This window comes from Eumetopias jubatus, unplaced genomic scaffold, assembly GCF_037043125.1.
Source record: "Eumetopias jubatus isolate StellerSeaLion01/CBP00866 unplaced genomic scaffold, mEumJub1_p1.0 scaffold_1, whole genome shotgun sequence".
NCBI classification, from domain to species: Eukaryota; Metazoa; Chordata; class Mammalia; order Carnivora; family Otariidae; genus Eumetopias; species Eumetopias jubatus.
In genome coordinates, this window is record NW_028274807.1 from 180840696 (window position 1) to 180854108 (window position 13413).

The 13413-nt window shown below is 36.9% G+C and overlaps 1 protein-coding gene across 2 annotated transcripts in view; it reads left to right on the plus strand.

The window, feature by feature from the left end:
• Nucleotides 1-1152: 1152 nt before the first annotated feature.
• Nucleotides 1153-13413, plus strand: part of MDFIC2 (MyoD family inhibitor domain containing 2) — a 111381-nt gene continuing 99120 nt past the window's right edge. The window contains exons 1-2 of one of the 2 annotated variants that reach the window (XM_088021858.1): nt 1153-1224; nt 1812-1899. In XM_088021858.1, coding sequence (XP_087877984.1) covers nt 1812-1899 — 88 coding nt within the window. In that variant the 5' untranslated portion in view covers nt 1153-1224. Of the gene's footprint in view, nt 1225-1811; nt 1900-13413 lie in introns of those variants that run through there. The other variant, XM_088021854.1, reaches the window with a different exon arrangement.

Sequence of the window (13413 nt, forward strand, 5' to 3'; positions counted from 1 at the left end):
TAAGGAGCAATCATTTCCAGGTAAGAGGCATCAAGAAGGCTTCAAGGTGGGAGTAGAAATGGCATTTTGAGGAAACATTTCTGCAATGTTAATAACAGAAGCAGGCAAGTCCAAGGAACAGGAGCATTATAGTTAGGTTGGAATAAAAGTTTAGGCACCTGGAGAACTATTAAGACTTGAAGCCACAGTTTGAACCTGATGTTATATAGAACCTGACCATTCGAGGCCTTCCTTAGCTGCCTGAAGATTTTATCTTATTGACAATGGGCGGAAGTGAAAGTTGTCTTAGTATGAGAATTGGATTATCAAGGGAGTTTTTAGATGATGAAACTGGAAGCAAAGTACAAGAAATGAAGTTGGTAAAGGAGATGAAATGGGTGCAAGGTGATCAAATAGCAGATAGTTTTCCGGGGACACTGGAGGAGGAAAACCACTTCGGGCCAAAAAATAAAGATTATTTTCCATGATGAAAAAAAAAAAAGACAACATTTAGGAATGATGGACTATTTATCATCATGCACAACTAAGGATCTACTTTGTGTTATTAACTTTGGGTTGAAAATTGTATGATCTTTGACTAAGAATCTAATGACAAATCCTCTTTTAAAATGTTACTCCAACTCCTTTTTGGAATATGTGCAGACTCTCAAAAAAAAAAAAACTTGAAATGTTTTCTTCTTGCCTAAAAAATGTTAGAAAAACTTGCTTTTCAAAATGTCAGCTGCAGGATGGACTTCTAGAGAATACAACTTTGTAGAGATTTCCCTTCCTTTTCTTTTAACCCACATAGTCCATGTCTATTTTTCCATATGTTTTTTCCACGTCCTTCACATTTAACCCCCTAAGTGATGAATGGTGGGTGTGGAAGGAGAGGGACTGGAGAAATGGTCAATTTGAAAAGAGTTCATTATTTGTACCCTATTTTGCAGAGTGTCATTTTAAATAAGTGCTAGGCTGGAAAAGGTTTTTATTGTTTTGAACGACAGACTTTATATTACCTTAAAAAAAAAAAAAAAAAAAAAACCTCTCAGCGGCAAGTTAGATGCTTCTGGCAGCAAGACAAATCTAGCACCATCCAAGGAGGGAGCGTATTTGCTTCTCTGCTCACTTCTGTCAGGGTGGAGGAATGCTGGACATCCAGAGACAACAAGGAAGGCTGCCCAGAGCATCGCCAGGCTGCTCCCCTGTCCCGTGCCTTGGGCCTCCTCCTTTGGGAACACGCAGGTAAGTTACACTGAGGTGCTGATTCAAGTGGAGTGTCCTAGCTCACCGTGAGCAAGCCATTCAAGTCAAGTGCAAATGCACTGAAGGTGCATTATAGGTCTCAGCACCTTCAGGGAGCTCCACTTGGCCTGACTTAGTCGTAAGGTTCTCACTGGATCCAATAAATTGCTGAAAAGGTCCTTTTGAGTTTTATTATTGGTTATATCTTTGTATATCACGTCACAGCATGCTTTTTTATAGACTATAAAAAAGACATTAAAATAGCAACTGAATGTGGGTTTTTTTTTTTTTTACAAATCTGTGACTAGTTGTTAATCTGTTATTCTTTTGTGTTTAGAAATGATTAGATCTTATAGCCATCTTTACTGCTGAAAAATGAACCATCATACAAAGTTTAGTTCTCACTGTCAATGTTTTAAAATACTACAAATGGATAAAATGTAAGACTTAACATTAGACAGCGAGCTGAAAAATTAGAGAGAGAAAATTTTCCTATAATATGGCAGTAGTCTCTAAATATAAAGCTCAATGTTATAAATTCAGGTTCTTAATGAATTTTTTATATCACAAATTCTGTTTCCACTTAGATGTCAGAAACTGAGCTGGAAAAGATAAAAGTAAGAACAGCTGAGCTTTTCGAAAATGATAAAAATAACATTTCTTGGTTAAAGGAAGGTAAGTCCTCTTGCTGTTCATTTTCTATCAATGTGAAAAATTGTGCTTTTGTTTATTAGCAAGTGGTAGTGTGGGAGAGGGAGGAAAATGTCCCAGAAGTTCAAATAATGTTAGTACTTCCGATTTTCCTTTTTCTTTTTCTTCTTCTTCTTCTTTTTTTTTTTTTTTTTGGCCTAAGTGGTAGTTTGAATGTCTTTAGTATTGAAATGCTTTTTGTATTCCCTCTGCTGCAGTAAACACTGATTATTTTGTTGATAAGAAAATACACATTTTCAACCCAGATGCGTATTATCTGTGAGGTTCTTATGCTGTAGAATGCTCTTGTTTATAGCCAAGAAGACTAAATAATTTGAGAAGAAGTATTTTTTAAATAATAATCACAGAAAGAAATGCATGCTGTAGGAAGTAATGTCTACAAATAGAATCACCATTCACTGCAATTAGAGAAGCCACCTTCCCAGGGGAGAATGCTGTCGGCCACGGGTCCAGTGTGGGTAAGATGGTTGCTTGAAATACGCACACAAATCGATATGTTCTCCTAAGATGAGTACAAATTTGTGCACTTTTGAAAATATGTAGAAACTCGTGATTATTTACTAGAAGGTTTGGTTTTATAATCTTTTCATTATATGACTATCTTTAATGCCTCCTAAAGAAAACTGAATTAACAATTTATGTCAATAGATATGTGCCTTGTAGACTATTGCATGAATCTATCCAATTGTAAAGAGATGCCTAAGTAGTTGTCGCTCCTCAAAATTGTTTTATAAGGTCATAGGGGACTTGAATGTTTATGCCAAGGAAGCTCTACAACACCAAAACAACAATAATGACATCAACCACACTGACAATGTGTATCGAGGATTATGCTGAGTCATCATACCCATCCGAGGAAGCAGTAACTATTCCTAATTTTCAGATGAAAAAAGAGAATTTCAGAGAGTTCAAGTAAAATTGCTTCAAATCACAAAATTAGCAAGTGACAGAGCTGGGATTTGATCCCAGACTGTGCAACTCTATAGTATGTGAATTTTACCATGGGCTTGCACAGTGTTTCAAAGGAAAGATACTTAACTTACTTGTCAGGGCATGGTAGTGCTCAGATGTTTTTCTACAATGTTTAAATCAACACCTCCGCCTTCGCACCCTCACATCCGCTCTTATCCTTAATCCCACCCTCATTCAAAATGTTGATTTTGTAAAAAAAGATCATTTCTTCGGCCAGATGACCCAGTAAGCAAAATTAATGGCTGGAGCTCTCATCTCTATTGCAGACTCTGTTTCTGGATAAAGGCTGGTATGGACTCAAAACTATTTCAAAAAGCCATGGGGCAAGAAAATTCTCTAACTTCACATTATTAAATATTTTCAAATAGGATGTTTTAAAATACAATGCGGAAGTAAAAAAAATTGAACTTGAGTCAGAGATCCCCCTTGGTTTTTCTTATGAACCCCAAACCTATGAGGACACAGGTGTTCTTCAGTACTACTTAGAGTGAAGTTTATATTATTTATTTTTGCTTTAGTTGCTCCAGGCTGTAGATGTCTCATGTAGAAGTAATGGTAAAATTGATAGAACAGTCAATTGTCTCCTGAAGAATTTTTTTTAAAAAATTGCTTCCATTAAGTACGATTTAGGCATTGAATTCTTGTATTCTATAAAATCTAATTTCCCAGGTGACCTGTTTTATCCCATTTGGACACTTCATTTAAGCTATACTCAAATTATGTTTACTATATTTCATAAAAGGAAATTGAGCCAGATGCTAGATGACAACATCTTAATTGGGAATTATCAGGATGAGTTAGTTTTCAAACATAAATGTCTTTTTTTTTTTTAATGTTAAGAAAAAGTATATGTGCTGGCTTTTTTTTTTTTTTTTTTTTTTTTTTTTTAAGGCAAACTGGTGCAGTAGGAAGAACAGAGCATCTAAAACAGGCAGGTGTGGTTTTTAAATCTCAGCTCAGCTATTTAACAGCTATGTGACTGTGGCAGTTTACCTAACCTCCCTGAGCCTCAGATTTCTTACTTAGCCAGGGACCATGATACTTGCTTTGTGAGATTATGGGGATAAGATTTCATTATTACTGTGGGGTTTCTTTCCCTTTTTAAGGCATGATTCAAAATAATGTAACTATGTTTTTTGAGATCTTGATTCACACTTTGAACCATCTGTAATAGTAACAGCACTGCATATTTTTATAGTATTTTACATAAATTCCTTCATTTAGTTTCTACAAAAATTGGCTATGCAGCAGCATTGTCCCCATTTTACAGATTAAAGTACTGAAGTTCAGAGAGACTTTGGATCTGCTCAAACTGGCAGAATAGTTAAGTGGCAGCCTAAATCTTTTTTTTAAAGATTTTATTTACTTATTTGAGAGAGATTGAGAGAGAGAGAGAGAGAGTGCATGAGTAGGAAGAAGGAACAGAGAAAGAGGGAGAAGCAGAGTCCCTGCTGAGCAGGAAGCCAGATGCAGGACTCGATCCCAGGACCCAGTGGAAGACAGATGCTGAAACGACTGAGACACCCAGGCGCCCATGGCAACCTGAATCTTGAACCCAGTTCTAAATTCCATTCCTGGCCTTCATCCACTTTGTCACAGTGACTCCTCCAGGGCTTATCAATCCATATTTTAAATTTATCAACCCCTCACTTTCAAAGAAATGAAATCAGATGCTTTAAAGTTGTTCAATTTTTTTTTCACGAATGACAAAAGTAGTTGCTTCTCACATCAATGTGTCTCTTGCCTTCCCCTGCAAGTCCAGCTGAATGCTCCCTGTTGTTACAATGGAGGGAATCCCAGCAATGCCTAATTAGGGTTGGGGCAAGCCTCCCCTGGTTTCACCTACAGAAAGCAATGACCTGAGTGTCTGGCCTCAGAGTGAGCCTGTGACCCACAGGAGTTACCACTGTCACTGCCAACCTCAGAACTGATATTCCTTCTAACCTCTCAACTTCAAACATTAATACAGTTTATCCGATGTGATTCAACATTTCTTAATCATGGCATTACTGGAAACAAAGCATGAGCATGTAGAGAACCATTAAAAAAAAAAAAAATAGAAAAACAAACACGGTCCTGTACTCAAGGGGTTTATCTAACTGTCTTGCTTTTGCCTGAAAGGCAAAGAGCCTCTTATTTACCTGCCCCTGGCTCTCGGATGCGGATGGATCTCATGTGCCTGAAGGCCTCAGTCATGGTATCAAAGAGCTGGCAAAAGCCACACCCAGAGCTACTAACAACAATTAGAGGAAAAAGTGTTTGAGAAACATGTTGGCAGGCCTAAAAATGCACTCACTATAAAATTAACTGAATCTTGTTTGATTTCCTATCAAACCATCAGGCAATCTTATACCACTATTAGTCATCTTGCCTTTAAATGCCAGACTTTCCAAATCTGAGATGTATCAGATTCCTGGGCCCCAACTTAAGGAATTCAAGAGTATATAGGAAGCCCAGGAATAAATGCTGAAGAGCAAGACAGGTGATTCTGAAGTAAGATGTGCACAGACCTTACATGGAGAAACTCTGTTTTAAGACCATCAGTGAAACACAATATAATTTTGAAATACGTACGAGGCAAGATGAACCATGAGGTAGAAGGGTGGACCAAAATAGGTAAGACAGGAGGTTTTAAAGGAGCTCAGGATCTATTTGCACAGGTGGAGAGGAGGAGACAGACGACAGGGAGCAGAGGCATCGGGGCTGGAAGACCCCTGGTTTGGTGCAAGGGAAATGGGCCTTCCGGCTAGTCATCTGTGTATGGGGAACGAACAGACTGAGTTTGGACTACAGGTTAAGTTGCTGGACGCAGGCTCTGGGTTGTCACGACAGGTCTCAGGGCAGGCACGAATATACTGAAGGGGGATTTGGGGATATAATCTGTCACTGATGTGCAGAGTGGGAAGGGACAGGCAGAGGCAAGGTTAAAGCAGGAGGGATGGTGATGGCTAAGACAGCAATGCATTCATTCAGGAGTCCAGAAGTGAGGAAAACAACCTGGATAAAAGTCATAACAAGGAGAGGAAGAAAATAGGCCCAAGTGTGAAAAACTTTATGAAGGAAAAATTGATATAACATAGAAATTGGGGGGAAAATTACAGGTGGAATAAGATGGCATGTAATACCCCATTAAGCCAGGGAGCATTCTGGGTAAGCATTTTAGTGCTTGTACTTTACACCATTTGATACGGAAGAGAAACATCAAAATGAAGGGATGGAAGCCTTTAAATTGTTGCCATTTGCAGTTTAAAATCACAGCATTACCAGTGTTTGAACGGCACACAATTTTTTACAGTGTCTCCGGATTTTTCAGGAGAAGACAGAAATCTGGATTTCTGTGTGAAATCTCCAGATTTCTAAAGATGAAGTAAAAACAACAGCAGCAGCAATAATAAAGCACCAGGCAGGACAAATGAAGGCAGGTTCTGTGAGTCTATTGTAGCCCAGAGGCTACCAGTTTGTAACTTCTATCCCAAGAGCTTCTATCTCTAAACAAAATCTATTACAATTTCCTAAAAGGCACTTTTCCATAAGTATTGCTGCATTGGCACAGATATATATAAATAAACACACACATTTATAGGTATGAGCAAAGACAAGTATTTGACCTAAAAAAGGTAAAATTAAGAACCTTGAAATAAAACTTTTTCCTTCTAAAGAATAGCTGCTTGTAATTGTTTTAGTGAAACATTCTTTTTATGGGTGTAATAAGCAGAGGGAAGAACAAAATCATCCCAAGTTCTAAGTGTGCTCTCAGTGTAACAAGGCACAGTTTTGTAATCTAACTGGGTGTTCACTCCACCCAACAGTTGTTAAATTGGGAGATGCTCCAATGAGAAAATACATACTTGGAAATCGGGTGTGGTCAAATAAAAGGAGGGAGGAAGGCAATGCATAAGTTTGCTCGCACCTTCTATAAATGCCTGGAAGAAAAGAGCATGAAAAATGAAGATTCTATAGTTATTTTGAATCAAGTGTCGCTCCTTTCCTATAGACAGTTACGTGGTGACTACGCTCTTTGGTGATTTCAAAATCATTACTAAATACATTTTAAAGTAAACTTCCCTAAACTTATTTAGCATTGAAGTAGAAGCATTAGGTCACCGATGACTTGGCAACTTGACAGCGCTGATTATCATTTAATCAGAGTTCATGAATATTAGAGGCTAGTAATCCAAGATACCGAAAACAGCCCAGAGGTCCCAAAAGCCATGTTCCCCAAATTCCATTTTCAATAAAATGCCAAACTTCAAATCCATAATACAAGAATCCCATCTCATTCCTGATCGATGTTTGTTTGCAAAGGAGACAGCAAAAGTGAGAATCTTACATTTATTGACATTCACACATTCACTGGCCTTCCCTTAATTCTAAGTGAAGACAGTTAACTTCATTTGCTCCAAAAATAATTTCAGATCATAAGCGTTAAAACAGTTCCAAAATGCATATTTTGTTCAACTCAACAACCCATTTGATGAGGCTCTTCTTGAACTCACAATGTGTTAGGCAAAGAAATAAAGATGCTAAAGACTGATGATGTCACAGTCCCTGCCTCTAGGAGCTCATGTATCTAGGTGCTTTATTATAACAACTAATATTAGTCCATGCGAATTCTCTCCCTCGGATAATTCTCATTTTTAAAGGGGTTTTCTTGGTGTCTACCTTAAAAATTAAGACATGCTAATATCCATTTTCAATTGTTAACTGCCACAAATAACATATCTTGGAATGTCTTCTACTATGTATACACATAAAATGGAATCATTAGCTCTTATTTCTGTATTCTTCATTAGCTTATAAAAATGTGTTCCCTAATAATCAAAATACAGGTGAGTAAAAAGTAACAGCCAAATAGAATGTTGTTTTGTTTTTAAACACATTTGTAAGTGAAAATTAGATGTGAAAATTTGCCCTTGCAAGTCATATAACTAAGAAAACAAGTAAAAGAACACGATTAATTTTACGAGCGTAATTATTTTGAAACTTTGAAGCAAGGTGATGTGATAGAGATTGGCATGGGGAATTATTCTTTCGAATCAGAAGAAGTTCTGAGGGAGAATATTTGAGTCGAGACCTAAATGACCAGAAGGAGCCAGCCGTGCCGAATCTGGGAAAAGCATTCCAACAGGGAGAAGAGCCTGTGCAAATAACATGGCTCAGCATGGCTGGAGGGGAGGAAAGGATGGGGGAGGGAAGGACAGAGGGAGGGAAGGAGGCAAAGGAAGGTGCTTAAGTGGGAAATAATGTAGGACCCTGCTGGCCACAGTCAGGTATTTGGATATTTGTTTCCTCACTGGAATTAGAAGCCACTGATGACTCCAGGCAGGGGAACATAGAGTCACCTATATTGTATGAAGGAAGGAGTGTATGCAGAAATAAATTAGAAGACACTGCAGTTGACCAAGCAAAAGATGACAAGTGAGATAGGATAAAACTTTGAAGGTGAAAGTGGGCGAACGGATTGGGATCTATTTGGGAGGTAGGGCCAACTCAACTGGCTGGTGCACTGGTGTGGGGCAATACAAAGAAATGAGTCCAGGCTGACTTCTGGTTTGAGATACTGCAGGACAGAAATGCTGAATGGACAAAAATGAGAGAAAAACTGGCTGGCGGTGAGAGAATCAGAAGGTCGGGGTGGGTCAGGTTAAGTGTGAAATGTCCAAGAGGTATCCCCATGAAGATTATCGACTGAGCAATAGGATATACAAGATCAGTTGTTCACTTGGACTAATGTTCATGGAGAAAGTCTGCTAGAGATTTTGCTTAGACCTGAGAATGAGAAGGCATTTGTTGATGGGGAGAATGAAGGAAATGAAATACAATTTCAGGTCAAGGACTAAGGCAGGAAAGAACACGTTATGCTCTTTGTGAATGAAGTAGATGAAAACAAAAGTGTCTGGAGCGTTTTGATCCAAAGGAAGGTTGACAATCAATGAGTCTGGAGAGTTTGCTCAGGAACAGAGCTTTGAACCTTTCATAGACCTTGGTCAGCGTTTTGGATTCCCAATCATTACCCTGGAAATGCCTGCAAAAGATATATTTTATGTTGTAGTAAAAATATCCCACTATATTTTATTCTCAAAAGAATGTAAGGTAAGAGACTAACAAAGGACAACACATTACTTTCAATATCTAATAATTACAACATAATTACCAAAAAGCTTTAGTAGTTTTTATTAGTCAGGGTTCTCCAGAGAAACAAAACAAATAGAATGGATGGATGGATAGATGATAGACAGATAGATAGATGATAGATAGATAGATAGATAGATAGATAGATAGATAGATAGATAGATAGATAGATTTATTATGACGAGGGACTGGCTCACACAATTATGGAGGCTGAGAGGTCTCGTGGTCCATTGTCTGCAAACTGGAGGCTCAGGAAAGCCAACAGTATAGTGCCCAACTAAGTCCCAATTTCTATGAGCCAATGATGTAAATCCTGGTCCAAGTAACAAGTTCTGAGAAACAGGAGTATGTCCAAGGGCATGAGAAGATGGATATTCTAGTTCAAATGAGGAGAGAAAATTTGCCTTTCTTCTGCCTTTTTGTTTCATCTAACAGATTGGATGATGCCTACCCACATTGGTGAAAGCTTATTTAAAAAAAAAAAAATCAGACTACAAATTCAAATGTTAATCTATTCCTGAAACACCCTCATGGACACACCCAAAATAATATTTACCAGCTACCTAGGTATCCGTTAGCCTAGCCAACTGACACATAAAACTATTCCTCACATAGTTCTTGAGAAAAAAAAAAAAAAGTAACAGACAGTGATTCTAGCTAAATTAATAAAAAGAGGAATTTATTGGCAGGCTTGGAGGTAGTTTACAGTCTAGAGGGGAAAATCCAGGTCCAGAATGGGCAGGAACCAATCTAGCTCTGTTGATCCAGATAGCAAGACTTAACAACATACTTGGGTCACCACTCCTAGAACAAATTGGCTCTACATATTTTCCTGTCCTCTTATACTCAAGACTCCAAATCCCAAGGAAGAAAGCTCAATAGCTTTGGCCATGAGTCCCCCTTGTGGTTAGGCAAGGCAGGAACCCTGACAGACAGTACCATAAGACTGCATGCTTCTTCCGAGGGAATTCAGGAAATTCAGCAACAGAATAGAGGGAGAACAGATGCTGTGTGGCCCCCAAATGATGTTGACTCCACAAGCCAGTACCCATGATCTGACTTCTAGTGCTTTTCTCCACAAGGGAGAATATGTTCTTAAGAATCTGACATGTGCTATTGATGGAGTGGCTGAACATTTCAGGAAGAAGAGTACTTACTTTAAATGTATTGGCCTTCTACTGAAGTTCAAGTGTCAGAATCATTTTGATTCTCTGATAACCTTATTTTATGTTTAGAAAGTTCAGTAAAAGATGAGATATTCTGTGTTCTCATAGGTCAACAAATTAAATTCCAGTGTCACATCCTACAGCTGACGTTTGAAATTTCTTTCCAACTAAGCCTATAAAGTAGTAAGCTCATTTCTTATAAAATGATGATGTTGATCCCAATGGAATGGAAGGCCTACAAGATGCCGTGTCAGCCTTGAGACTATGACCAGATGAATTAATCAGTGCAAAGTCCCTATAAGTTGTTAAACAGCAGATTTAAGGACTCTCTTTCAATGATGATAGGGCAGTACATCAAGTCCAGAATGATCTTAGCTCACCATTATTAATTGCAATTTTATGAACTAACAGTGAAACAATCTGTAGAGACTGGAAGCCATCTCTCCTGTCTTAACAGGAAGAAGAAAATTGTAGATAACTAGAAACTTCAATAGATTTACCCTGTCAGCTGAGATGTTCAAGAGACACATTCGTTTTCTATACGTCACAACAGCTGTTGACGTGGTCCACTTAATCAACATTAGTAGAAAGAGCAATCTTTGAGTGAGAGAAAAAAGTCCCTTATTTTCTATGCCTCAGGAATAAGGACATTCCATTTCTTGTAAATTCTACAAAGAGATACTTTATTTTTATATGATTATGGCCCATTTCTTTCAGCTTAGGAACAGCATTTAGAGGGAATATACTCTCTAATAAAACGCACCTACACTAGGTGTTCACCAGACCATTAGTAAAAAAAGAAATGTGAATAGAGCAAATGAAGACATCACTCTACAGGCATAAATCATTTCAACCATTTTAGCCATTATTTAAGCTTGTCGAAAAGTAAATGTGCAGCAAAGACGAAAAGCAAGGGCAATGACAGTAGTTTTGCCAGTGTCTAACTTCAAGAAAAAATAGAGAGGACAACTCAGTAGAGGCGTAGTGTTAAATAAGACATCAGGAAATTCTTCCTCTTGAGCCGAATTTCCACACCAATGTGGGTTTGAAAAGAAATAATTACATTGCAGCAGGTAAGAAAGGTGCTTTGTGATGTCTAATCTCAAACAACAAACAATAGGAAAGGAAAATCTGCATTTTAGCTCTTCTTTCACTCACCAATTTTTTTTCTTTTTAATATTTAGAAGAGTCAACATGACAAATAGAAAAATAAATTTCTTCAGGAGTTACCAAAAGATGGGTGCTAATACTAAAACATCTTACATATAAGTTGCAAAAACACATACAAAGTACATATAAATAAACTCTTCCAGAGAAAAAAACATTTCAAGAGTTATATTCAGGCCACGGTTAATAAAAAGGAAAAAACTCCACTCTCGTGTGTCTTAAAACTAATTTCTTACAACAATACATGAGAAATCAGATTGATAAGATAAACCATTCATACTATAAAACAAGTACAAAATAATATGAAATTAAGTAAACCAAAACAACAAATGTTTTGATTCCCTACAAGACACAGACTTAAACAAATAATATACTCTGCCTCCCATGCCCAAGGACCTTATAATTCAGTTGGGGAAAACAAAATATAAACAGTACATTCTGTTTGCCACATGATTCAGACAGGAGCAAGCTCATAAGTAAGCTGTATTTGAATACATAGTAGATTGTACACGAACCATTTGGATGGAATCTTTCCGTATCAAATTTCTCACATACTAAACCATACGGGTACATCCAATTCCTTAGATAGATACAGATTTCTCTTAAGATTACAACAGTGCTTTTTGGTTTGTTTCATCTTTAATGGATTTAGCAGATTTGATTTAAAACATCTATACTAAGGAGTCATTTGAAAACAGCCGAATTCATTTAAAAATATTAACTTACTGGGTGATGGACATTGGGGAGGGTATGTGCTATGGTGAGCACTGTGAATTGTGTGAGACTGATGAATCACAGACCTGTACCCCTGAAAAAATAACGCATTATATGTTAATAAAAAAATAAAAAATAAATAAAAATATTAACTTAGATTCCTTACAGTCTCTTAAAAGAAAAGACCTTTTGTGTAAACATCCTTTAATGTATTACCAGCTCTTTTCCTTAAAAAAAAAAAAGAGAGAGAGAGAGAGAAAGAGAAAACAACTGATATCCTCATCTTAAAATGAGGAAAAACTGTAACATAAAGAGATAGAGATATTTAATAGATAGTAAGGGAGTTCATGTTTCCAAGGGAAATTCTTAAGGGAATAATTTATTCCATGAAGAGGGAAAATTAAACTAAGGACTTTTTTAAAAATTAAAATAACAACACAACCTAGAGGCATAGTGTTTTTATAGATCATAAATATATTGAGTGTCCAAATTCAGTACTCTGGTAAGCCTTTAAATTCTTGTAGGCAAACATCTACTAATTAAAAGACAGCCACTCTCGAGTCTCGGTCTTCCATGCTAAATGATCAAGTGTGAGATCTGTAACATAACTTGCTCTCTAATAGAAGAACGTGCTCTGCCTCAGTTTTACTTAAGGAAATCAGTCTCATCTTGGACTCCCCTGGAACCAACTAGCAGAAAGAACGTGTTCTTATCATTTAGAGATCAATAATGCTCCATAGGAACCAAATTTACATTTTGTTTACTTATTTATTTATTAATTTTAATTTTTTTCCAAATTTAAATTTAAAAGCACTGAACAGAAAAAAGTTACATAGTTTAAAAATTATATATGTACTATATAAAATTATATATAAGATGTAACTATGTATAATAGTATATAGTACATAAGTATACATATTATATATATATATAATATATATATAACTATGTTCCTCTAACAAAATATTTTATTCCATTCTTCTCTCTGCCCTTTCAACAATACATTTGTTGACTGTCTTCTATTTGTCAGATAACACAATGTTTCTATGAGAGAAGTCAAACATAAATAACACTCAAGGTGCCTACAGTAATCAGTGTATGTGTGATTGCAGGGGGAGGTGGTAGCTAAGGCAAGTTCACCATAAGTCAATAGATTTAAATACAGCAGATGCTTAAGTATTAGATTGTTAATAGATTGCTCAAGGGCAAGAGTATATCCGGCTTGCTTATCTCTATTTCTGAGCATCTAGATAGCCCCTAGAACACAGCAGCTGCTAAAAAAAAAAAAAAAAATGATATGAATAAATGAATGAATATACAAATACAT